We start from the raw sequence: 24986 nt of genomic DNA on the forward strand, positions 1-24986 counted from the left end.
AGGTGATCAATAACCCCATCAAAAAGGGAACCTGTCGGTCAGGCAGGACTGCGTAAACATGACAATTTCCTCTCTCTGTTCCAAGGACCAGCTTGCAAGCCACAATTGTCAAATCTCGCTAAATACCGCACCGTGAGGCAAAATAGGACCCACCCTACAGGAAATAAACCATCCATTTGGGCTAGGTGGCTTGTAAAGGTAAAAAGGGAATAGAACCATGTTTACCATTTTCAGCTGCTCTGATAAAAACCACATTACAATACAAAACTGCCTTAATTCACAGGATGTGAAAACTATCTGGCAAGTAGTAAGCCAAAGACTGGTACTGTGACCAAGGGGAAAAAAAGGTCTCATGGACAGGTTTGCAACACAATGCAGTATTTGGTCAGCCACTTCTACTACCTCCATATACTTTAATGTTAGTGCGCTGGAATAAAAACAGTCATCTTCCAGTTAGGTACGATTCCTATTTATCAGACTCTTATGGTATTTCCTACATACATGCTATTAATTCCTACACAAACACATGAGTACATGTCAAATCATAAAAATATAGTTCATTAAACAGTTATACAAAAAAAAAAAAAAAAAAATCACAAAAATCATAAAAACAGCTTATTGACATAGCACATATATGGCTTATGTGTGAAACCACAAAAGGACAACAATGACACTGAAAACAAGCAGGCTGGGCAGGCTGGCATCAAAGGGTTATACCCCCAATAAGTTAAATGTCATAGCATGCAAAGTTCATAGTGCAATAAAAGGGCAGATGAAAAATCAGAACAAATGTCCCAAAGTAGAGGGCTAAATCAGGGAGAGCATATACCGCTCTAAGGAAACTCACTGGCCAAATATCTGCACTTTTATTGCACTATGCATGCTATGGCTTCTTTCACACTAGCGTCGGAATCTCCCCGTCGCAATGCGTCGGGGAGATTCCGACGCTAGCATTTAACGCATTGCACAATGGAGGCAGCGGATGCATTTCTCCGGCGCATCCGCTGCCCCATTGTAAGTTGCGGGGAGGTGGGGGCGGAGATCCTGCCACGCATGCGCAGTCGGAAAAAGCGGTCTGTCAGGAGCAAAAAACGTTACATGTAGCGTTTTTTGCTCCCGACGGTCCGCCAAAGCACGACGCATCCGTCGCTCGACGGATACGACGTGTGGCAATCCGTCGCAAATGCGTCGTCAATGCAAGTCTATGGGGAAAAAACGCATAATGCAAGCACTTTTGCAGGATGCGTTTTTTCTGCAAAACGACGCATTGTGACGGATTGCAGAAAACGCTAGTGTGAAAGTAGCCTAAGGCATTTAACTTATTGGGGGTATAACCCTTTGATGCCAGCCTGCCCAGCCTGTTGGTTTTCAGTGTTTTTGTTGTCCTTTTGTGGTTTCACACATAAGCCCTCTATGTGCCCAGTCAACGATAAGCGGTTTTTATCATGATTTGTGTGTGATTTTTTTGTATAACTGTTTAATAAACTATAGTTTTATGATTTGACTTTTTGGACATGTACTCCGTGTGTTTGTGTAGGAGTTCTATATTTTGGAGTGTCCCTGATCTTATTGATTTAGTCCTTGTAAAAAGGCATTGAACCAGTATTGGTATTGAACTGCATCAGTGGTTTCTGTTGTCATACATGCGATTAATGTGTGTGATTGGAATCCTCTTGTAAATGAATGTAGCCAAACTTTACCATCCACTTTGCAAAGTAATGTTTAGAAAATGTCTAAGCTGCAAGGAGAAGGACTTGAGTCACTGGCTCTGGCTGCTTACCTTCTGAGGAAGTTGCTGTATGGACTGTTGCTGCTGCATGACCTTCGGAATGGCTGCAGAGGGTTCCTGTGCTTTTCCCTCTTTGAATTCATTGACTTTGTGACGGTAGTAGGCATGATATGGGTCATTTGGGTTTAGGAAGTTAAACTTAGGGTTGTTAATTTCATTCTGGCGGATTCTGGCCTCAAACTCTGGACCATTCCTGGAGAATGACAAAAGTTCATACCACATTTAATTATTAGAAACCTATCGGGTAGTTCTCAAAGTCACAACAACGTTAAGGTACCTTCACACTAAGCGACGCTGCAGAGATACAGAAAACGATGTCGATCGCTGCATCGTCGCTGTTTGGTCGCTGTAGAGCTGTCACACGGACCGCTCTCCAGCGACCAACGATGCCAGTAACCAGGGTAAACAGCGGGTTACTAAGCGCAGGGCCGCGCTTAGTAACCCGATGTTTACCATGGTTACCATCGTAAAAGTAAAAAAAGCAAACACTTCATACTTACCTTCCGCTGTCTGTCCCCGGCGCTGTGCTTTCCTGCACTGACTGAGCACAGCGGCCGGACAGCAGAGCGGTGACGTCACCGCTCTGCTTTCCGGCTGGCCGACGCTGACAGGATGCAGGAGGAGTGCAGGGAAGCAGAGCGCCGGGGACAGACAGCAGAGGGTAAGTATGTAGTGTTTGTTTTTTTTACTTTTACGCTGGTAACCAGGGTAAACATCGGGTTACTAAGCGCGGCCCTGCGCTTAGTAACCAGATGTTTACCCTGGTTACCAGTGAAGACATCGCTGAATCGGCGTCACACACGCCGATTCAGCGATGTCTGCAGGGAGTCCAGCGACGAAATAAAGTTCTGGACTTTCTGCAGCGACCAACGATGGCACAGCAGGGGCCTGATCGCTGCTGCGTGTCAAACACAACGATATCGCTAGCCAGGACACTGAAACGTCACGGATCTCTAGCGATATCGTTGTGAAGTTGTTTAGTGTGAAGGTACCTTTTATGAAGACATGATATAGCATATGTTAAGTAGTCAGAAAGGTCAGCCAAATAAAAACTCATTTACCTTGCCACAAAGCTTGCAGTCTTGTCAACAATATTTCTGACTTCTGGCGGAGGGTAGATAATTCCCACAATGGGCTTCGATGGAATGACCTCTTCCTTCTTTTCCTCCTCCATCTGCTGCTGTAGAAAGTGTAAAAACAGTGAGTAACCAACATAATTCTATACAACACCGGAAACATAAGAACTACAGGATAGTCCATCTGCGCAGTGTGAGCACTTGGAAATGGCAAGATATTTTTTTGATGTGGAAACAAAAAAAAGTACTGATAAATGCAAATGTTATTTTCTGATGACATGCCCTTTAAAAGCTTCTTCTGCCAACTCCTGAACAAAAGGCAAGCAGACAAACTGCTTGGAAAGCTGTGGCCTTAAAAGAAAAAAAACTTAAAGGCTATGTGCACACGTAGAATGGTCCACTGCAGATTTTTCAGCAGCGGATTTGATAAATCCGCAGGGTATAAACACTGCATTTTTCCTGCGGATTTACAGCGGTTTTTGTGCGGATTCCACTGCAGTTTTACACCTGCGGTTTTCTATAGGACCAGCTGTAAAACCGCTGCGGATTCAGCACAAAGAAGTGACATGCTGCGGAATGTAAACCGCTGCGTTTCCGCGCGTTTTTTTCCGCAGCATGTGCACTTCGGATTGCGTTTCCCATAGGTTTACATTGTACTGAATAGGCATGGGAAACTGCTGCGGACCCGCAGCTGCGGAAAAGCTGCGGATCCGCAGCAAAATCCGCAGCCTGTGAACACAGCCAAACTGCTATTGTTCAAAATCTCAATTTACAAAAACCAGTTCAATATTTACAGAACATACATATGCGCACATTCTGGAACACAAAGGCTGCTTTATAAACAGGAGCGCAAGCCAAATCCTGAAAACAATAGAAAACAATGCTGGAAAGGCACAAGAGAAATATACCTAATGAGGGAACGTATATGGCAAACATTAGTACACAGTACGCTGTCTGAAGGACCAAGCAAGACAATTTAGGCTATGTGCACACGTTCAGGTTTTTTTTGCGTTTTTTCGCGCTAAAAACTCATTAAAAACGCATATATTATGCATTCTATCATTTAGAATGCATTCTGCATGTTTTGTGCACATGGATGCGTTTTTTTTCCACGAAAAAAACGCATCGCGGTAAAAAGATGAGCATGTTCATTATTTTTGCGGATTTTCAGCGTTTTTCACGCAATTCTATGCATTTGGGGAAAAAACGCACAAAAAAAAGTGTCAAAAAACGCATGCGGATGCCTGGCAGAAATGTCCAGTTTTTGTCAGGAAAATTCCTGCAAGAAATCCTGACGTGTGCACATACCCTTAAGAAGGAAAAAGTCACAAGCCTGTCTTTAACCCCTTTACCCCCAAGGGTGGTTTGCACGTTAATGACCGGGCCAATTTTTACAATTCTGACCACTGTCCCTTTGTGAGGTTATAACTCTGGAACGCTTCAACGGATCCCAGTGATTCCGACATTGTTTTCTCGTGACATATTGTACTTCATGACAATGGTAAAAATTATTTGAGAGTACCTGCGTTTATTTGTGAAAAAAATGGAAATTTGGCTAAAATTATGAAAATTTCGCAATTTTCCAACTTTGAATTTTTATGCAATTAAATCACAGAGATATGTCACACAAAATACTTAATAAGTAACATTTCCCACATGTCTACTTTACATCAGCACAATTTTGGAACCAAAATTTTTTTTTGTTAGGGAGTTATAAGGGTTAAAAGTTGACCAGCAATTTCTCATTTCTATAACACCATTTTTTTTTAGGGACCACATCTCATTTGAAGTCATTTTGAGGGGTCTATATGATAGAAAATACCCAAGTGTGACACCATTCTAAAAACTACACCCCTCAAGGTGCTCAAAACCATATTCAAGAAGTTTATTAACCCTTCTGGTGCTTCACAGGAATTTTTTGAATGTTTAAATAAAAATGAACATTTAACTTTTTTTCACAAAAAATTTAATTCAGCTCCAATTTGTTTAATTTTACCAAGGGTAACAGGAGAAAATAGACCCCAAACATTGTTGTACAATTTGTCCTGAGCACGACAATACCCCACATGTGGGGGTAAACCACTGTTTGGGCGCATGGCAGAGCTCGGAAGCGAAGGAGCGCCATTTGACTTTTCAATGCAAAATTGACTGGAATGGAGATGGCCCCTGATGTGCCTAAACATTGAAACCCCCCACAAGTGACACCATTTTGGAAAGTAGACCCCTTAAGGAACTTATCTAGATGTGTGGTGAGCACTTTGACCCACCAAGTGGTTCACAGAAGTTTATAATGTAGAACCGTAAAAATAAAAAATCATTTTTTCACAAAAATTAACTTTCCGCCCCCAATTTTTAAATTTCCCAAGGGTAAGAGAAGAAATTGGACCCCAAAAGTTGTTGTACAATTTGTCCCGAGTACGCTGATACCCCATATGTGGGGGTAAACCACTGTTTGGGCGGATGGGAGAGCTCGGAAGGGAAGGAGCGCTGTTTGACTTTTCAATGCAAAATTGACAGGAATTGAGATGGGACGCCATGTTGCGTTTGGAGAGCCACGGATGTGCCTAAACATTGAAACCCCCCCACAAGTGACACCATTTTGGAAAGTAGACCCCCTAAGGAACTTATCTAGAGGTGTGGTGAGCACTTTGACCCACCAAGTGCTTCACAGAAGTTTATAATGCAGAGCCGTAAAAATAAAACAAAAAATTTTTCCCACAAAAATTATTTTTTTAGCCCCCAGTTTTGTATTTTCCCGAGGGTAACAGGAGAAAGTGGACCCCAAAATTTGTTGTCCAATTTGTTCTGAGTGCGCTGATACCCCATATGTGGGGGGGAACCACTGTTTGGGCGCATGGGAGGGCTCGGAAGGGAAGGAGCTCCATTTGGAATGCAGGCTTAGATGGAATGGTCTGCAGGTGTCACATTGCATTTGCAGAACCCCTAATGTACCTAAACAGTAGAAATCCCCCACAAGTGACCCCATATTGGAAACTAGACCCCCATGGAACTTATCTAGATGTGTTGTGAGAACTTTGAACCCCCAAGTGTTTCACTACAGTTTATAACGCAGAGCCGTGAAAATAAAAAATCTTTTTTTCCCCCACAAAAATTATTTTTTAGCCCCCAGTTTTGTATTTTCCCAAGGGTAACAGGAGAAATTGGACCCCAAAAGTTGTTGTCCTATTTGTCCTGAGTACGCTGATACCCCATATGTTGGGTTAAACCCCTGTTTGGGCACACGGGAGAGCTCGGAAGGGAAGAAGCACTGTTTTACTTTTTCAACGCAGAATTGGCTGGAATTGAGATCGGACGCCATGTCGCGTTTGGAGAGCCCCTGATGTGCCTAAACAGTGGAAACCCCCCAAATAATAACTGAAACCCTAATCCAAACACACCCCTAACCCTAATCCCAACAGTAACCCTAACCACACCTCTAACCCTGACACACACCTAACCCTAATCCCAACTGTAAATGTAATCTAAACCCTAACCGTAACTTTAGCCCCAACCCAAACTGTAGCCCTAACCCTAACTTTAGCCCCAACCCTAACTGTAGCCTTAACCATAGCCCTAACCCTAGCCCTAACCCTAGCCCAAACCCTAGCCCAAACCCTAGCCCAAACCCTAGCCCAAACCCTAGCCCAAACCCTAGCCCAAACCCTAGCCCAAACCCTAGCCCAAACCCTAGCCCAAACCCTAGCCCAAACCCTAGCCCAAACCCTAGCCCTAATGGAAAAATGGAAATAAATACATTTTTTTAATTTTTCCCTAACTAAGGGGGTGATGAAGGGGGGTTTGATTTACTTTTATAGCGGGTTTTTTAGCGGATTTTTATGATTGGCAGCTGTCACACACTGAAAGACGCTTTTTATTGCAAAAAATATTTTTTGCGTTACCACATTTTGAGAGCTATAATTTTTCCATATTTTGGTTCACAGAGTCATGTGAGGTCTTGTTTTTTGCGGGACGAGTTGACGTTTTTATTGGTAACATTTTCGGGCACGTTACATTTTTTGATCGCTTTTTATTCCGATTTTTGCGAGACAGAATGACCAAAAACCAGCTATTCATGAATTTCTTTTGGGGGAGGCGTTTATACCGTTCCGCGTTTGGTAAAATTGATAAATCAGTTTTATTCTTCGGGTCAGTACGATTACAGCGACACCTCATTTATATCATTTTTTATGTTTTGGCGCTTTTATACGATAAAAACTATTTTATAGAAGAAAAAATTATTTTTGCTTCGCTTTATTCTCAGGACTATAACTTTTTTTTTTTTTTTTTTGCTGATGATGCTGTATGGCGGCTCGTTTTTTGCGGGACAAGATGACGCTTTAAGCGGTATCATGGTTATTTATATCTGTCTTTTTGATCCCGTGTTATTCCACTTTTTGTTCGGCGGTATGATAATAAAGTGTTGTTTTTTGCCTCGTTTTTTTTTCTTTTTTCTTACGGTGTTTACTGAAGGGGTTAACTAGTGGGCCAGTTTTATAGGTCGGGCCGTTACGGACGCGGCGATACTAAATATGTGTACTTTTATGGTTTTTTTTTTTAAATTTAGATAAAGAAATGTATTTAGGGGAATAATATTTTTTTTTTTTTTTTTTTACACATTTTGAAAATTTTTTTTTTTACTTTTTTACATTGTCCCAGGGGGGGACATCACAGATCAGTGATCTGACAGTTTGCACAGCACTCTGTCAGATCACTGATCTGACATGCAGCGCTGCAGCCTTCACAGTGCCTGCTCTGAGCAGGCTCTGTGAAGCCACCTCCCTCCCTGCAGGACCCGGATCCACGGCCATCTTGGATCCGGGGCTGGAGGAAGCAGGGAGGGAGGTGAGACCCTCGCAGCAACGCGATCACATCGCGTTGCTGCGGGGGGCTCAGGGAAGCCCGCAGGGAGCCCCCTCCCTGCGGGAAGCTTCCCTATACCACCGGCACATCGTGATCATCTTTGATCGCGGTGTGCCAGGGGTTAATGTGCCGGGGGCGGTCCGTGACCGCTCCTGGCACATAGTGCCGGATGTCAGCTGCGATAAACAGCTGACACCCGGCCGCGATCGGCGGCGCTCCCCCCGTGAGCGCCGCCAATCGCGCTGGACGTACTATCCCGTCCATGGTCATGGGGGCCCACCCCACCTCGACGGGATAGTACGTCCCATGTCAGAAAGGGGTTAAACAAACATTGTATGGAGTCTAGCCCGGGGTCCCCCACAACAGTGGTGGCTCACGGCTGTCTGCCAGCTTGGTGCGGAGGTGTGTATGGGGAGGGGGGGGGGGGGCAAACCTGAATGAGGCTAGCAGCCATCATCTCAGAGTTAGGGTGGTTTCACATTTGTGGTTGGCAGGGCTGCGGATGGCAGCGTACTTGCTCCTTGAATCCCCGCCTACGCTTCTCCTACTCCTCCATGCGTCCTGTGTACCCATCTTTAACATTGGGTACGCATGGACGTACGTTGTATGCGGATGCGTACCCATGCGGCGATTTGACGTGTGCGGCGACCGCATGGAAAAGTAAAAGAGGAGAGAAGTAGAGGTTTCAAGAAAGCCCCCTTGGCCAAAGTTAGTATCAACAATAATTCATGATGCAAATAAATGGGATGTCCAGGACGATAATAGCAAAACGAGTGACTAAGAAAGCCTAAGGTGAATGTTAATCTGGCAATTGTCAGGGACACAGTACCTTTAAAGGGAAGGTGCCGCAATTTTGTTTTTGTATTAAAAATAATTGTTTATATAAACAATTATTTTTAATACAAAATTATTTTTTTTAACTTTAATATATTTTTTATTATTAATTATTTTTGCAGCCACTGGGCGCCGCCATTTTGCTTTGCAGCAGTGTAAGAGTCCCAGCACGACACTTACACTGTGCAAAATACGGCAGCCCTGGACATAGGAGGCTGCAGTCGGGAGCCGACCCCATAGCTATCATTGTGCTGTGATGTGGCCACGCCCCCTGGGCTGTCTCCACATCACAGCAGAGGCAGGAGATCGGCGCCATCTTGCTTCAGCCTACAGCGGAGTGTACCTGTGAGCTCCACTGTGACTGAGAGCTGTGCTGTTGGAGGGGCAGCTCCATCTGTCTCCCCTCACACTGTCAGCGGCCGTTCCCTGTCCTCTGCTGCCTGGTGTGTGGCTGTAATCCCTAGAGAGGGTGAAGGAGTGCTGCCGTCTGATGTCCTCTATCAGGAGCTGCAGAGAGGTAACAGAGGGCTCTGTGCTGCTCCAACCTCACTGCAGCTCCTCACAGGATATCAGACCATGCATCTATCACTATACTGTGCTGAGCCATGTATCTAATCCTCTCCTGTGTAATACTGTCTGCTGGCCCCTGTATCTAATCCTCATGTGTGATACTATGCTGAGCCATGCATCTAATCCTCTCATGTGCGATACTATGCTGAGCCATGCATCTAATCCTATACTGTGTGATATTATGCCGAGCCGTGTATCTAATCTTCTCCTGTGTGATACTGTCTGCCGAGCCATGTATCTAATCCTCTCCTGTGTGATATTATGCTGAGCCGTGTATCTAATCCTCTCCTGTGTGATACTTTCTGCCGAGCCATGTATCTAATCCTCTCCTGTGTGATACTGTCTGCTGAGCCGTGTATCTAATCCTCTCCCGTGTGATACTGTCTGCTGAGCCGTGTATCTAATCCTCTCCTGTGTGATACTGTCTGGTGAACCGTGTATCTAATCCTCTCCTATGCACTCCTCTCCCCCCTGCATATCTTTCCCCATTGCACACACAACTCAATGTGTGCGATAACAGGAGCTGCGGGCGTCATGCTGTATTATGGCATTACGTGAGATCTATATGACGGTATTATGTGATCTGTATGGTGGTATGCTTGACCAGTATTGAGAGAATTATATGGTGGTATTGTGTGTGATCTATATGGCGGTATTGTGAAAACACTGGCAGTATTATGTGTGATCTATATGGCGGTATGTGAGAACACTAGTGGTATTGTGTGATCTATATGGCGGTATTATGTGAGAACACTGGCAGTATTGTGTGATCTATATGGCGGTATGTGAGAACACTGGTGGTATTATGTGTGATCTATATGGTGGTATGTGAGAACACTGGTGGTATTGTGTGATCTATATGGCGGTATTATGTGAGAACACTATGGCAGTATTATGTGTGATCTATATGGCGGTATTATGTGAGAACATTGGCAGTATGTGAGAACACTGGTGGTATTATGTGTGATCTATATGGCGGTATGTGAGAACACTGGTGGTATGTGTGATCTATATGGCGGTATTATGTGAGAACACTATGGCAGTATTATCTTCAGAAAGCGGACCCATTCTATGGTGGTTCTGGCTGAGCACCTGCACGCGGCTCTGGGGTAATAAAGGGGGCAGCATGACCTCCAGTTAGGTGTAGTCAGGGGAAGGCTGGTGAGGTAGCTGAAGAGAGGGGTCTCATTTTTATTGTTACTATATGGCTACATTTCCTTCCCAGTGTCACCCCGACTGCGCCTGTCACCTCGCTTTCACATATCGCCAGGACAGGATGGAGAAGACAGGATCTGAGGAGGGGAATGGGTTCTGCATGCAAAGTCTGGATCAGAACAGGCCATCAATCCGCAGAAATGTTTCCTGGATTTCTGTGGAGCAGACGGTCCATCCATGTGTATAAAAGACAGCGCCCTATGTACAATCCCTGGCTGCTCCGCGCACCAAACAGGGGGCCCCTATAGACCAGCACACTGCTCTCCTGAAATACTCTGTGCTGCTGTCACCCTGCTCCCTCCACCACATATCTCCCAGAATCCTTGCTGCCTGCCATCCTCGGTGACCGTCTACTTGTCAGTATAAGGCTGCTTTCACACTAGCGCCCGTCGCAGTGTGTCGGGCTGATGTACCGACGTATACTGTGAAAGAAATGTCCGACGTGGGCAGCGGAAGCAGTCTTACGACGCTTCCGCTGTCCCATTGTAAGGTCTGGGGAGGATGGGGCGGAGTTTCTGCCGTGCATGCGCTGTCGAAAATGGCGGACTCGACGCACAAACAAATGTTACATGTAACTTTTTTTGTGGCGGCGGTCCACCAAAACATGATGCAACCGTCGCACGACAGTTGCAACGTGTGGCAATACGTCGATAATGTTAGTCTATGGGGAAAAAAAAGCATCCTGCAGACAACTTTGCAGGATGCGTTTTTTCCCCTGAACGATGCATTGCAACATACAGCCAACAACGCTAGTGTGAAAGTAGCCTAAGGCTGCCGTCCACTATCAGTATTTGGTCAGTATTTTACCTCAGTATTTGTAGCTAAAACCAGGAGTGGGTGATAAATGCAGAAGTGGTGCATATGTTTCTATTATACTTTTCCTCTAATTGTTCCACTCCTGGTTTTGGCTTACAAATACTGAGGTAAAATACTGACCAAATACTGCTAATGTGACGGCAGCCATACTCTGCAGTCACCAACAAAATGGCTGCTCATTTGGTTCCTGAATATCATCCTCTCTAATCCCTTAGCAAACACCCAGAAGGGGAGGAGAGGAGACATCACACACGTCAGCAGACTCCGCCCATAATTACTGCAGTGCAGTAATGTGAGCTAGTTGTATACTAGGTTTTTCTGAAATTTCAGCAGCTGCTCCCCCTAGTGTTTAAAAGTGGAAATTCCAAAACTTTTCAAATTATTTTTCATATTTTACTAAATTATAAACAAATGATAATATTTTTTAAGAAAATGTAATCATTAATTCTTTACATTTTTAGAATTTCTGAAAAAAATTTTTTTTGCATGGCACCTTCCCTTTAAGCGACGCTTCTGCCCCATATATTAAAAGGATCTTTTATTTCCTAACCCTGCTTTAAATTTCAGATATTTGTGAAGAATAATATTGAGCCTTCTAGAATCGGTACATTGGCGACAAGCTTAGGGTATGTTCGCACGTTGAGCATTTGATTACAGAAATTTATGCAACGTTTCTCCAGCTCTAGGAATTGGTGAGCAACCACGCAACGGAAAGGAGGCGCTTTTTTGCATACGTTTTTATACAGCAATTAATACTTTTTGGAGCTAAAAAAAAAAATTTTTGAAAAACAAGTTGTGGTGTAATTTCCCTGTTCAACACCTTCATCATGCTTATTTGCCCCATCTCTTCCCCACCATCCTGTAGAATGTAAGCCCGCAAGACAGGGTCATCTCCCCTCTGTATCAGTCGGTCATTGTTCGTTTGCTTACTGTAAGTGATATCTGTAATTTGTATGTAACCCCGTCTAATGTACAGCACCATGGAATCAATGGTGCTATATAAATAATAATAATCATAATAATCATCTCAGGCTAAAATTACCAGCCCTCAGCTGCCCCAGAAATGGCCCTTCATATTTGAAGCATGAATTCTGGCACTTAGCACAGGCTCTTCCCCATGCCCTGGTGCAGTCACATAGGGGTGATTGGATTAGGGGTTGGTGTCAGCAGCTGTCCCTGACACCAAGCTCTAGGTTTAGTAATGAAGAAGTGTCAGCCAGACACCCTCATTACTAAACCTGTAAGTAAAGAGTAAAACTAACAAGAATAAAACAGTCAGGGTATGTGCACACGTTCAGGTTTTTCCGCTTTTTCTGCGATAAAAACGCGTTACAAACTGCAGACATATGCATCCTATCATTTAGAATGTATTCTGCAATTTTTGTGCACTGCGGCAAAAAAAAGAGCATGTTCATTAATTTTGCAGATTTTCTGCGTTTTTCCCACTATTCTATGCATTTGGAAAAAAACGCGTAAAAAAGGCATGCGGATTTCTGGCAGTAATGTCCAGTTTTTGTCAGGAAATTTCTGCTAGAAAATCCTGACGTGTGCACATACCCTCACATTCTTTAATCATTTAAATTAACCCAATATACTCACCTCAGGTCCCACAGTCATCCAAGGGAACTGTCTCACACAGCGGTGCTGTAAATGAGGTCACCGGGACTCATCAGCTGATGAACTCCGGTGAACTTGGTCACTGCAGCTCACAGCCCACACTGCAGGAGTGATTACACACTCCTGTCAGTGTTGTCGCCGGCTGCTGATCTGAGTTGTAGCAGGGCATTATAAATTACGACAGATACAGTTATATGAAAAAGTTTGGGCACCCCTATTAATCTTAAGGGGAACCTGTCACCCCGTTTTTTCAGTATGAGATAAAAATACTGTTAAATAGGGCCTGAGCTGTGCGTTACAATAGTGTATTTTGTGTACCCTGATTCCCCACCTATGGTGCCGAAATACCTTACCAAAGTCGCCGTTTTCGCCTGTCAATCAGGCTGGTCATATGGGCGTGGTGACATTGCTGTTTCTTCCCCCAGATCTTGCATATCTTTCCGTTGGTGGCGTAGTGGTTTGCGCATGCCCAACTGCTGAATCCACTGCGCAGGTGAAGAAAAAACGCGCAATTGGCGCTATTTCCCTGGTGATCGGTGGGGCAGCCATCTTCCTGAGGCCGCGCGTGCGCAGATGGAGTTCTCTGCTGCCCGGGGCTTCAGGAAAATGGCCGTGGGATGCCGCGCGTGCGCAGATGGAGATCGCGGCGGCCATTTTCCTGAAGTCGAGATGCGAACTCTGCTTCAGGAAAATTTGGATTTTCCAAATGTGCTTTTGCATACCTCAGCCGACTGTTTGTGGCTTGCTTACAGAAACGGCTTCTTTCGCATCACTCTCCCATACAGCTTCTCCTTGTGCAAAGTACGTTGTATAGTGGACCGATGCACAGTGACACCATCTGTAGCAAGTTGATGCTGCAGCTCTCTGGAGGTGGTCTGAGGATTGTCCTTGACTGATCTCACAATTCTTCTCTGCCTTTCTGATGTTTTTCTTGGCCTGCCACTTCTGGCCTTAACAAGAACTGTTACCTGTGTTCTTCCATTTCCTTACTATGTTCCTCACAGTGGAAATTTACAGGTTAAATCTCTGAGACAGCTTTTTCTATCCTTCCCCTGAACAACTTTGTTGAATAATCTTTGTTTTCAGATCATTAGACAGTTGTTTTGAGGAGCCCATGATGCCACTCTTCAGAGGAGATTCAATCAGGAGAACAACTTGCAAGTGGCCACTTTAAAGGGAACCTGTCACCCCGAAAATCGCGGGAGAGGTAAGCCCACCGGCATCAGGGGCTTATCTGCAGCATTCTGGAATGCTGTAGATAAGCCCCCGATGTTACCTGAAAAAGGAGAAAAAGACGTTATATTATACTCACCCAGGGGCGGTCCCGCTGCTGGTCAGGTCAGATGGGTGTCTCCGGTCCGCTGCGGCGCCTCCCATCTTCATTACAAGACGTCCTCTTCTGATCTTCAGCCACGGCTCCGGCGCAGGCGTACTTTGCTCTGCCCTCTTGAGGGCAGAGGATAGTACTGCAGTGCGCAGGCGCCGGAAAGGTCAGAGGCCCTGCGCCTGCGCACTGCAGTACTTTGTCTGCCCTCAAGAGGGCAGAGGAAAGTACGCCTGCGCCTGAGCTGAAGATCAGACGCTGCTATGGACGCTGCTATCCATAGCAAGGCGCGGGAGCGCCGCTGATATCCACAACTCTGCAGGCTACAACATATCTTTCGGGCCAGCACCCTAGAGGACTCATTATCTATACCTCAGCTATAGCTGTAATTTTGGCACTGAGGGATATCTACCCTTTCCGCTTCACTCCACTTCCTCTTGTGGATAAGCGATTCAATGAATAAGGCTCTGGTTGAGCCGAAACATTTGCTTTATATATCGCTTCCAGCACTATATTTCTGTTTCGCTCCCCTACCCAAATTTATTTTGTTACTAATAAATATTTAAACGTAAATCACACGTTGTCATTAGAGTGTGCGGTGTACACATATTTATTAGTACCCAGGGTCTTCTGATCCATTACACCAGCACCTCGCAAATTCTGACTGAGTGCACGCCATCATTTTATCTGTGAAGATCAGAAGAGGACGTCTTGTAATGAAGATGGGAGGCGCCGCAGCGGACCAGAGACGCCCATCTGACCTGACCAGCAGCGGGACCGCCCCTGGGTGAGTATAATATATTGTCTTTTTCTCCTTTTTCAGGTAACATCGGGGGCTTATCTCACCCGCGATTTTCGGGGTGACAGGTTCCCTTTAAGTAGCTTTTCTCATGATTGCATACACCTGGCTATGAAGTTCAAAGCTCAATGAGGTTAGAAAACAAAAAGTGCTTTAGTAAGTCAGTAAAATGTAGGTAGGAGTATTTAAAACAAGAAAATGATAAGGGTGCCCATACTTATGCATCTGTCAAATTTTGTTTAAATGCAGATTGCACATTTTCTGTTAGTACAATAAACCTCATTTCAAGGCAGAAACATTACTGTGTTTAACAGTTATTAGCTATATGAAACAAATAGCTGTTGCAAAAAAAAAACAATTTTTATAAAACATTAAGCTTAAGATTAATAGTGGTGCCCAAACTTTTTCATATAACTGTAGTTGAGGGATATGGTGGTTTATTATTTTTCTCTTTTCCAGGTGACTTGGCATCGGGGATTAAGGATTAAGGTGAGGATATGGTGTTTTTTGATATTTTACAGGAGACAAAGGGCTTCAGAGATTACGTGTAAGGTGAGTATATACAGTTTTTATTTATTTTTTTTATTTTTTTTTTTACACACATTGGGCACAGGTGCCGGCTGATCACTACACCCATCAGCTGATGCCTGCTCCCGCTGTAATCAGACAGCAGTCGTCATTTGATGGGAGTAGTAATCTCTTATCAGCTGACACCGGTGACCTGGGATAAGCTTTTTACCGTGGGTCATTGTCACATCTGCGAGGTCACACTGACATCTGACAGCGTGACCCCACAGCGCTCTGACCGACAGTAATGATCTTACCGATTGTAACATTACTGCCGATCAGAACAGCTGCGCCAGTATTTCTCCACCTGTCACAGATGACAGCGTGGGAAACCCCTGATATAAAGTCTGTAAAAGCACATGCAAAAACTCAGCAAATCCACATTATACCTGTATTTTTGCTGCACATTTGACCGACTCAATTGAAGTCAATGGGTGAAAAACACGGCAAAAGGGCACAAAGAATTGACATGCTGCGAATTTAAATGCACAGCAAATTCTGAAAGGAAAAAACACTGATCATGTGCACAACACTTCAGGATTCTCATTGACCTTGCTGGTATAAGGATTCCCTAGGATTTGGGGGCCAATACGGAGGGGGAAAAAAACACCAAAAACACACCATGTGCACACTGCCTTAGGATTATATGTGCACGTTAAGTATTTCCAGCAGATTCTTGTACATCAAAAAAAAAAAAACGTGGCACAGAATATGAGTGTTTGAGTGCATTTTTATGATAATTCACATCACAAATGTAAAAAAAAAAAAAAAGAAAAAATCAAAAACGCTTTAATGGTTCAAAACTGCATGGAAAAAATAAGCAGCATGTGCATGACATTACACAAGTGTCATTCACTTTACTGGCAGTGTAAAATGCTGCGTTTTTCCAGCGCAAAAACACAGGGTGTATACAAGCCCTTATTTTCAGGGGTGCTGTTAAAAAAAGGAGGAAAAAAAAGTGAAAAAGGGCAGAGGGAATATTTGTCTTTGCATTAATATTATATAATACCGCCTAGGTCGTCCTCTGTAAGCTGTCTTAGTCTTTATTTCAAACCAGGACATTTTACGAGGAATATGTGTGTTGCAGAGTTTTTTATCACTAAGGAGTACCTAGCCTGGATTGCCCCATATAGAAAGGAAAATCTCTTCATGCGATGTGTAGATAGATGTGTTTTTGAAAACAAGAGCCGCCTGTATTCTGCATAGCACCACACACCATGTCGGAACATGACCTAAAACTGTCAGATTACAAAGGCTAGAGAAGGTTTGGTCCCCCACCTTTAACCCTGCTGTGGAACCATGGGGGCATATAGACCCCAGCGTTGAATAAATTGAAATATTTATAAAACAAATTCAAACTGTTTCAAAGTTATTTTCTGTGTTTGGGACTCTCCAGACCCCATAGTACCTTTATTGTCTAACTTTTTTTTTATATTTTCTCTTTATTCACAGGTTTTGTAATAGAATTGTAAATAAACAATGGCCAGTCACTTCCAAGAGACACCAGCAGTGTTAAGGTACCTTCACACTAAACGATATCGTTGCAGCGTCCTAGCTAGCGATATCGTTCAGTTTGACAGGCAGCAGCGATCAGAATCCTGCTGTGATGTCGTTGGTCGGGGCTAGAAGGCCAGAACTTTCTTTGGTCGCTGGACTTCCCTCTGACATCGCTGAATCGGCGTGTGTGACCCCGATTCAGCGATGTCTTCACTGGTAACAAGGGTAAACATCGGGTTACTAAGCGCAGGGCCGCGCTTAGAAACCCGATGTTTACCCTGGATATCATCCTAAAAGTAAAAAAAACAAACGCTTCATACTTACCTTCGGCTGTCTGTCCCCGGCGCTATGCTTTCCTGCACTCACTGTGAGCACAGCAGCCGGAAAGCAGAGCGGTGACGTCACCGCTCTGCTTTCCTGCCGCTGTGCTCACAGCCAGTACAGAGAAGCAGAGCGCCGGGGACATACAGCGGAAGGTAAGTATGAAGCGTTTGTTTTTTTTACTTTTAGGATGGTATCCAGGGTAAACATCGGGTTACTAAGCGCGGCCCTGCGCTTAGTAACCCGATGTTTACCCTGGTTACCGGCATCGTTGGTCGCTGGAGAGCTGTCTGTGTGACAGCTCTCCAGCGACCAAACAGCGACGCTGCAGCGATCCGGATCGTTGTCTGGATTGCTGCAGCGTCGTTTAGTGTGAAGGTACCTTTACAGGATAGCGCAAATGGTCCTATGTATATTCTCCATCGAAGGACAAAAAGAGGAGATTTATTTGCAAGGACTGCAAGAAGTTCATTTGTGAAGAACATGGCACTATGACGTGCAGTGAATGCAAGGGCTAAATTTATTCCAAGATCACTCGTCATTATGATTTTACTAAAATCCACACTGTTGCAGTTATTGTGCTTTTTTTATTGAATTTGAATATTTTTAGTTATTAGTAAAGCATTTTGGTATAAATTTCAGTTTGTGTTTATGATGACAAATAAATCACTTAAGTTACGTTTGATTTCATAACTGTGCTCTGAAATTACAAAATAAAACTTGATTATTCTGAACAGCCAGCATGTTCATTTTAATGAAACATGACGATTTTGAGCCTGGGGTCATATAGACCCCAGGGTACCAAAGCAGTGATTTTTTTTCATGGTTCCACAGCAGGGTTAAAGGGTCATCTGGTGCCACTCTTCTGTATTGTGAGTGATGCCGACAGACTTAGGACACCACACACCTACAATGACACGTACAGTCATGGCCAAATGTATTGACACCCCTGCATATCTGTCAGATAATACTCAGTTTCTTCCTGAAAATGATTGCAAACACAAATTATTTGGCATTATCTTCATTTAATTTGTCTTAAATGAAAAAACACAAAAGAGAATGAAGCAAAACATTGATCATTTCACACAAAACTCCAAAAATGGGCCAGACAAAAGTATTGGCACCCTCAGCCTAATAATTGGTTGCACAACCTTTAGCCAAAATAACTGCGACCAATCGCTTCCGGTAACCATCAATGAGTTTCTTACAATGCTCTGCTGGAATTTTAGGACAATTCTTTTTGTGTTTCTTCATTTAAGACAAATTAAATGAAGATAATAATACCAAATAATTTGTGTTTGCAATCATTTTCAGGAAGAGAATGAGTATTATCTGACAGAATTGCAGGGGTGTCAATACTTTTGGCCATGACTGTACAAGTGTCCTATTCTGGTCCAATGCAGAAGTGAGCAGCATCGGATAACCCCTTTAAACATAGGTTGCCATACTGTATCAGTTGAAAGCGTAAGCAATCATTGAGAACATCACTACGTACGCTTCATTAAAAAGACAGTAAAAACAAAAAAAAAAAAAAAGATGAAACCGACCACGTGTCTAACTCTTTATATATGGATATGATTAATCTTTTAATGTTCTATCGTTGCTAGATTACGCTTTCAGCACTCTTCAGTCCTAGTGTGTCCACCTGGGAACTGGCCCAGCGACCCGGGCACAGTCAGGATTGCAATCCACAGATGCGGGCAGAGATAAGTGGCAATAGAGGATAAACGCTGGGAAAATGTACATTTCACATCTGCAGCATGTGTATGATCTGCTACTAATATCCTGTAACTAGATGGTGGCCCGATTCTAACGCATCGGGTATTCTAGTATACTGCACAGCCCGCGTAGTATACTGCACAGAGCCATGTAGTATACAGCACTGACACGTAGTATATTGCCCAGCCAGGTATGTAACAGGTTAAAAAATAAAAAAGAAACATACACTCACCCTCTGAGAGCCCCTTGTAGTGCTATCGCCTGTGTGCGGTGCACGCGGCAGCTTCCGGTCCCAGGGTTGGTATGAGCGCAGGACCTGTGATGACGTCGCGATCACATGACCGTGACGTCATGGCAGGTCCTTCTCGCATAGCATCCTTAGCACCAGAACCTGACGCTTGCACTGCCGAGGACAGGACGACACGTCGGAGGGTGAGAATAACGTGGTTTTTTTATTATTATTTTTTAACATTAGATCGTTTTACTATTGATGCTGCATACGCAGCATCAATAGTAAAAAGTTGGTAACACAGGGTTAATAGCTGCGTAACCGGAGTGCGTTACACTGCGCTCCGGGTAACAATGGCATTAACCCTGTGTGAGGGCCGACTGGAGGAGAGTATGGAACGGGCACTGACTGCGGGGAGGAAGGAGCGTCCATATTGCCGGCGGACTGTGGCTGTCGCTGATTGGTCGTGGCAATGGTCGTGGGCGTTTTGCCACGACCAATCAGCGACTTGGATTCCATGACAGAAGGACAGACAGACAAAGACGGAAGTGACCCTTAGACAGGGTGGATAAAAATCAATGTTTTTTTTTTTTTTTTTTAAATCGTATTTTTTTCAATAATAAACTGCATTTTGAGGAAAATATTTTACCATCCAAAGGTTCTTCCATCATGAGATAAAGCTGAGTTGTTTAACTCAGTAGAATAAAGGCTGTATATGTGTAACATTCACAATGCCATGCTCTTCCAGAGGTTTCTGTAGGATTAGTGGGCAGTTTCTCTCCTATATTATCAAAGATGCTCGCTTTACTTACGCAGTTCTCAAAACTGAATTTGACTCCGCAGAGGTCCCAGCCTCTTCTTCTTGGCAAAAATGTTACAACATGAACAGAGTTGAGAAAAAGACCTTAATCCTATTGTTCTACAAACCTATGAATACAGAATCAACCCCTTCAGTGCCAAGTCCAAGAAGTTAGACAATATGTTTCTGATTGTTTGGAGTGGAATAGATCTGCACAACACAAGAAGAATGTGAATCTAAGTGTGAGGAGGAGGAAGGGCAAGCAAACAAGAAAATGAAAGTGAAACTTTGAGCACAATACTGCAGCATAGCCACAGACAGACAAGTCTGGATCTGTTTGTCTGTACGATCTGAGGTTTATTACATTATTTCCTTATAATGGCAGCAGGCCGTAAAAGAGACCCAGTTTGGGAATATTTTAATGAAGCTCCTTCGCCTATCGGTAAGGCAGGCATGCGTGCAAAATGCAAACGATGCAACAAAGAGATGCAAGGCCTGGTGGCGCGAATGAGGCAACATCATGAGAAGTGCGGTGATGAAGATGACCAAAGAAACACTTCTGAACAGGCAGGATCTTCAGGTTGGTAAACATTTTTATTGAATCCTATTTCTAAAGACTGAACTGTCATGTGTGAGAAAAATTATATTTCTTATTATTACTGCATGTTACTGTCATTTGGTACAGTTATGAAGAAAAACAAATATTCCTTTTGGGGCAGTGATGTGTTGTGTACAATAAGCAGAAATTGTATAAACAATAAAATAACAGCATTGACTTTTTTTGTTTAGGGGAATTCATGGATTCTGGAAACTATCCACCTCCAAGATCACCATCATCCTGTTCTACAGTTTCAGAGTTATCCATCCAGGATAGTGCTTTATTAGCAGCAGCATCATCATCAGACACACACAGCCACATATCACCATCACCCAAAAGGAAGAAAAAACCTTTACCTCCTGGAACCACCATAGATAGGTTTGTGATAAGAACTAGCAGATTAGAAAAAGAGTTGATTGATGAAAAAATTGCCCAGTTTATTTATGCAACGAACTCTTCTTTCCGTCTGACTGAGAACCCACATTTCATTAATATGGTTCAGTCACTGAGACCAGGATACAGTCCACCCAGCAGAGCTGATGTTGCAGAGAAACTGCTGGATCAAGTGTATGACAGAGAAATGGAGCAATGTGCAACAGCTCTGGAGGGTAAAATTGTTAACCGAAGTATTGATGGATGGAGTAATGTCCACAATGATCCTATTGTATGTGCTTATATAACAACAGAAGAAGGTAAAGTCTTCCTTGCACAAACAACTGATACGTCAGGAAATGCACACACAGCAGAATACTTACAAGAAGTGGCAGTAAAAGCTATAACGACATGTGAACAAAAATTCAAATGTCTAGTACGCAGTTTGATCACTGACAATGCTGCAAACGTGTCTAAGATGAGAAGAGATTTAGAAGAGCAGGGAGGGAATACAAAGCTGCTAATAACATATGGTTGCAGTGCTCATTTGCTGCACCTCTTAGCCAAAGACTTAAGTGTTCCAGAAATAAAGGCTAATGTTGTTGAAATTGCTAAATACTTCCATAATAATCATTTTACTGCAGCAGCTCTGAAAAGGATGGGTGGAACCAAGCTAACGCTCCCACAAGATGTTAGATGGAACTCTGTGGTGGACTGTTTTGAGCAGTATATCAAAAACTGGCCTATTCTGATGACACTTCGTGAAGAAAATCGAGATAAAATAGATGGCACTGTCACGGCCAAAATCCTCAACATTGGGCTTAAGAGAAATGTTGAACATATGCTGAGCTTCCTGAAACCCATCTCTCAAGCTTTAAACAAAATACAGAAAAATAGCTGTTTTATTGCGGATGCTGTTGAAATTTGGAAGGAACTGAGTGAACACTTAAAAACAGAACTACACATGGACAGAATTAAATTACAAACAGTAAACAAACGAATGGGACAAGCACTGACTCCAGCTCATTTTTTGGCAAATATTGTCAATATCCAATATCAGGGTCAAAACCTAAGTGCTGAGGAAGAGGAGTTAGCTATGACATGGGTATCCAGCAATCATCCATCTTTAATGCCAACTATAATAAACTTCAGAGCTAAGGGGGAACCATTCAAGAAATATATGTTTGCTGAAGATATTTTAAGGAAGGTCACACCAGTAAACTGGTGGAAGTCACTTAAGCGCTTGGATTTAGAGACTGTTCAAGTAATGATTTCACTTTTAACAGCAGTAGCTTCTTCTGCAGGCGTTGAAAGAATATTCTCTTCCTTTGGACTCATTCATTCTAAATTGAGAAATCGGTTGGGACCCAATAAAGCAGGAAAGCTTGTTTTTCTTTCCAGATTATGAATAGGAACAAAGAAGAAGAAGATGATGATGATGATGATGATGATGATGAAGATGACGACAAGTGAGCTGCAGAGGACAGCAGGGACAGTAGTATTTAAGTTTTTCATGTGTCGGCTGGGCTGACAGTCTAAGTTTCTTAAAATATATATATTTTGTTTAGCCAAACAACATGGATGTTTGTTTAAGCAAATAACTTATGCTGTAATGTTGTTATTGTTTCAGTTGAATAAATCTATTTAAATTGTTATTAAGGTCAGGATTATTTTTCTCCTTCCTAAGTACAACAGAACAGTGGTGTCCAAATATGAATGATTAACCCATTAAACTGGGGAGAAAAAAGTAATATAAAAAGTGATTCTAAAAATCTTCATCTACTTGCATGTTAAAGTAGCATGAACTAGTTTAGGTAGAAACTTTGATTTAAATCAAGCCTTACTGACTAGTGATTTAACCCCTTCATGACCCAGCCTATTTTGACCTTAAAGACCTTGCCGTTTTTTGCAATTCTGACCAGTGTCCCTTTATGAGGTAATAACTCGGGAACGCTTCAACGGATCCTAGCGGTTCTGAGATTGTTTTTTCGTGACATATTGGGCTTCATGTTAGTGGTAAATTTAGGTCAATAAATTCTGTGTTTGTGACAAAAACGGAAATTTTGCGAAAATTTTGAAAATTTCGCAATTTTCACATTTTGAATTTTTATTCTGTTAAACCAGAGAGTTATGTGACACAAAATAGTTAATAAATAACATTTCCCACACGTCTACTTTACATCAGCACAATTTTGGAAACAAATTTTTTTTTGCTATGAAGTTATAAGGGTTAAAATTTCACCAGCGATTTCTCATTTTTACAACGAAATTTACAAAACCATTTTTTTTAGGGACCACCTCACATTTGAAGTCAGTTTGAGGGGTCTATATAGCTGAAAATACCCAAAAGTGACACCATTCTAAAAACTGCACCCCTCAAGGTGCACAAAACCACATTCCAGAAGTTTATTAACCCTTCAGGTGCTTCACAGCAGCAGAAGCAACATGGAAGGAAAAAATGAACATTTAACTTTTTAGTCACAAAAATGATCTTTCAGCAACAATTTTTTTATTTTCCCAATGGTAAAAAGAGAAACTGAACCACGAAAGTTGTTGTCCAATTTGTCCTGAGTACGCTGATACCTCATATGTGGGGGTAAACCACTGTTTGGGCGCACGGCAGGGCTTGGAAGGGAAGGAGCGCCATTTGACTTTTTGCCACGTTTGGAGAGACCCTGTGTGCTTAAACATTGGAGCTCCCGCACAAGTGACCCCATTTTGGAAACTGGACCCCCCAAGGAACTTATCTAGATGCCTAGTGAGCACTTTAAACCCTCAGGTGCTTCACAAATTGATCCGTAAAAATGAAAAAGTACTTTTTTTTCACAAAAAAAATTCTTTTCGCCTCAATTTTTTCATTTTCACATGGGCAATAGGATAAAACGGATCCTAAAATTTGTTGAGCAGTTTCTCCCGAGTACGCCGATACCTCACATGTGGGGGTAAACCACTGTTTGGGCACAAGGCAGGGCTCAGAAGGGAAGGCGCGCCTTTTGACTTTTTGAATGGAAAATTAGCTCCAATTGTTAGCGGACACCATGTCGCATTTGGAGCGCCCCTGTGTGCCTATGCAATGGAGCTCCCCCACAAGTGACCCCATTTTGGAAACTAGACCCCCCAAGGAACTTATCTAGATGCATACTGAGCACTTTAAACCCCCAGGTGCTTCACAGAAGTTTATAATGCAGAGCCATGAAAATAAAAAATAATTTTTCTTTTCTCAATGATTTTTTAGCCTGGAATTTCCTATTTTGCCAATGGTAATAGGAGAAATTGGACCACAAATGTTGTTGTCCAGTTTGTCCTGAGTACGCAGATACCCCATATGTGGGGGTAAACCACTGTTTGGGCGCACGGCAGGGCTCAGAAGGGAAGGCACGCCATTTGGCTTTTTAAATGGAAAATTAGCTCCAATCATTAGCGGACACCATGTCGCGTTTGGAGAGCCCCTGTGTGCCTAAACATTGGAGATCCCCCACAAATGACCCCATTTTGGAAACTAGACCCCCAAAGGAACTAATCTAGATGTGTGGTGAGCACTTTGAACCCTCAAGTGCTTCACAGAAGTTTATAACGCAGAGCCATGAAAATAAAAAAAATAAAAAATTCTTTTCTCAAAAATGATTTTTTAGCCCGCAATTTTTTATTTTCCCAAGGGTAACAGGAGAAATTTGACCCCAAAAGTTGTTGTCCAGTTTCTCCTGAGTATGCTGATACCCCATATGTGGGGGTAAACCACTGTTTAGGCACATGCTGGGGCTCGGAAGTGAAGTAGTGACGTTTTGAAATGCAGACTATGATGGAATGCTCTGCGGGCGTCACGTTGCGTTTGCAGAGCCCCTGATGTGGCTAAACAGTAGAAACCCCCCACAAGTGACCCCATTTTGGAAACTAGACCCCGAAAGGAACTTATCTAGATGTGAGGTCAGCACTTTGAACCCCCAAGTGCTTCACAGAAGTTCATAACACAGAGCAGTGAAAATA

At 43.1% G+C, this 24986-nt stretch overlaps 1 protein-coding gene across 2 annotated transcripts in view; it reads right to left on the minus strand.

Moving 5' to 3' along the window:
• The window catches only part of SF3A1 (splicing factor 3a subunit 1), a 61199-nt gene that overhangs the window by 23362 nt on the left and 12851 nt on the right, over nucleotides 1–24986 (minus strand). Inside the window, exons 2-3 of one of the 2 annotated variants that reach the window (XM_069760148.1) lie at nucleotides 2851–2969; nucleotides 1781–1982 (exon numbers count right to left, since the gene is read on the minus strand). In XM_069760148.1, the coding sequence (XP_069616249.1) occupies nucleotides 1781–1982; nucleotides 2851–2969 (321 nt within the window). The remainder of the gene's footprint in view (nucleotides 1–1780; nucleotides 1983–2850; nucleotides 2970–24986) is intronic. The other variant, XM_069760149.1, reaches the window with a different exon arrangement.

This window comes from Ranitomeya imitator, chromosome 1, assembly GCF_032444005.1.
Source record: "Ranitomeya imitator isolate aRanImi1 chromosome 1, aRanImi1.pri, whole genome shotgun sequence".
Lineage (NCBI taxonomy): Eukaryota > Metazoa > Chordata > Amphibia > Anura > Dendrobatidae > Ranitomeya > Ranitomeya imitator.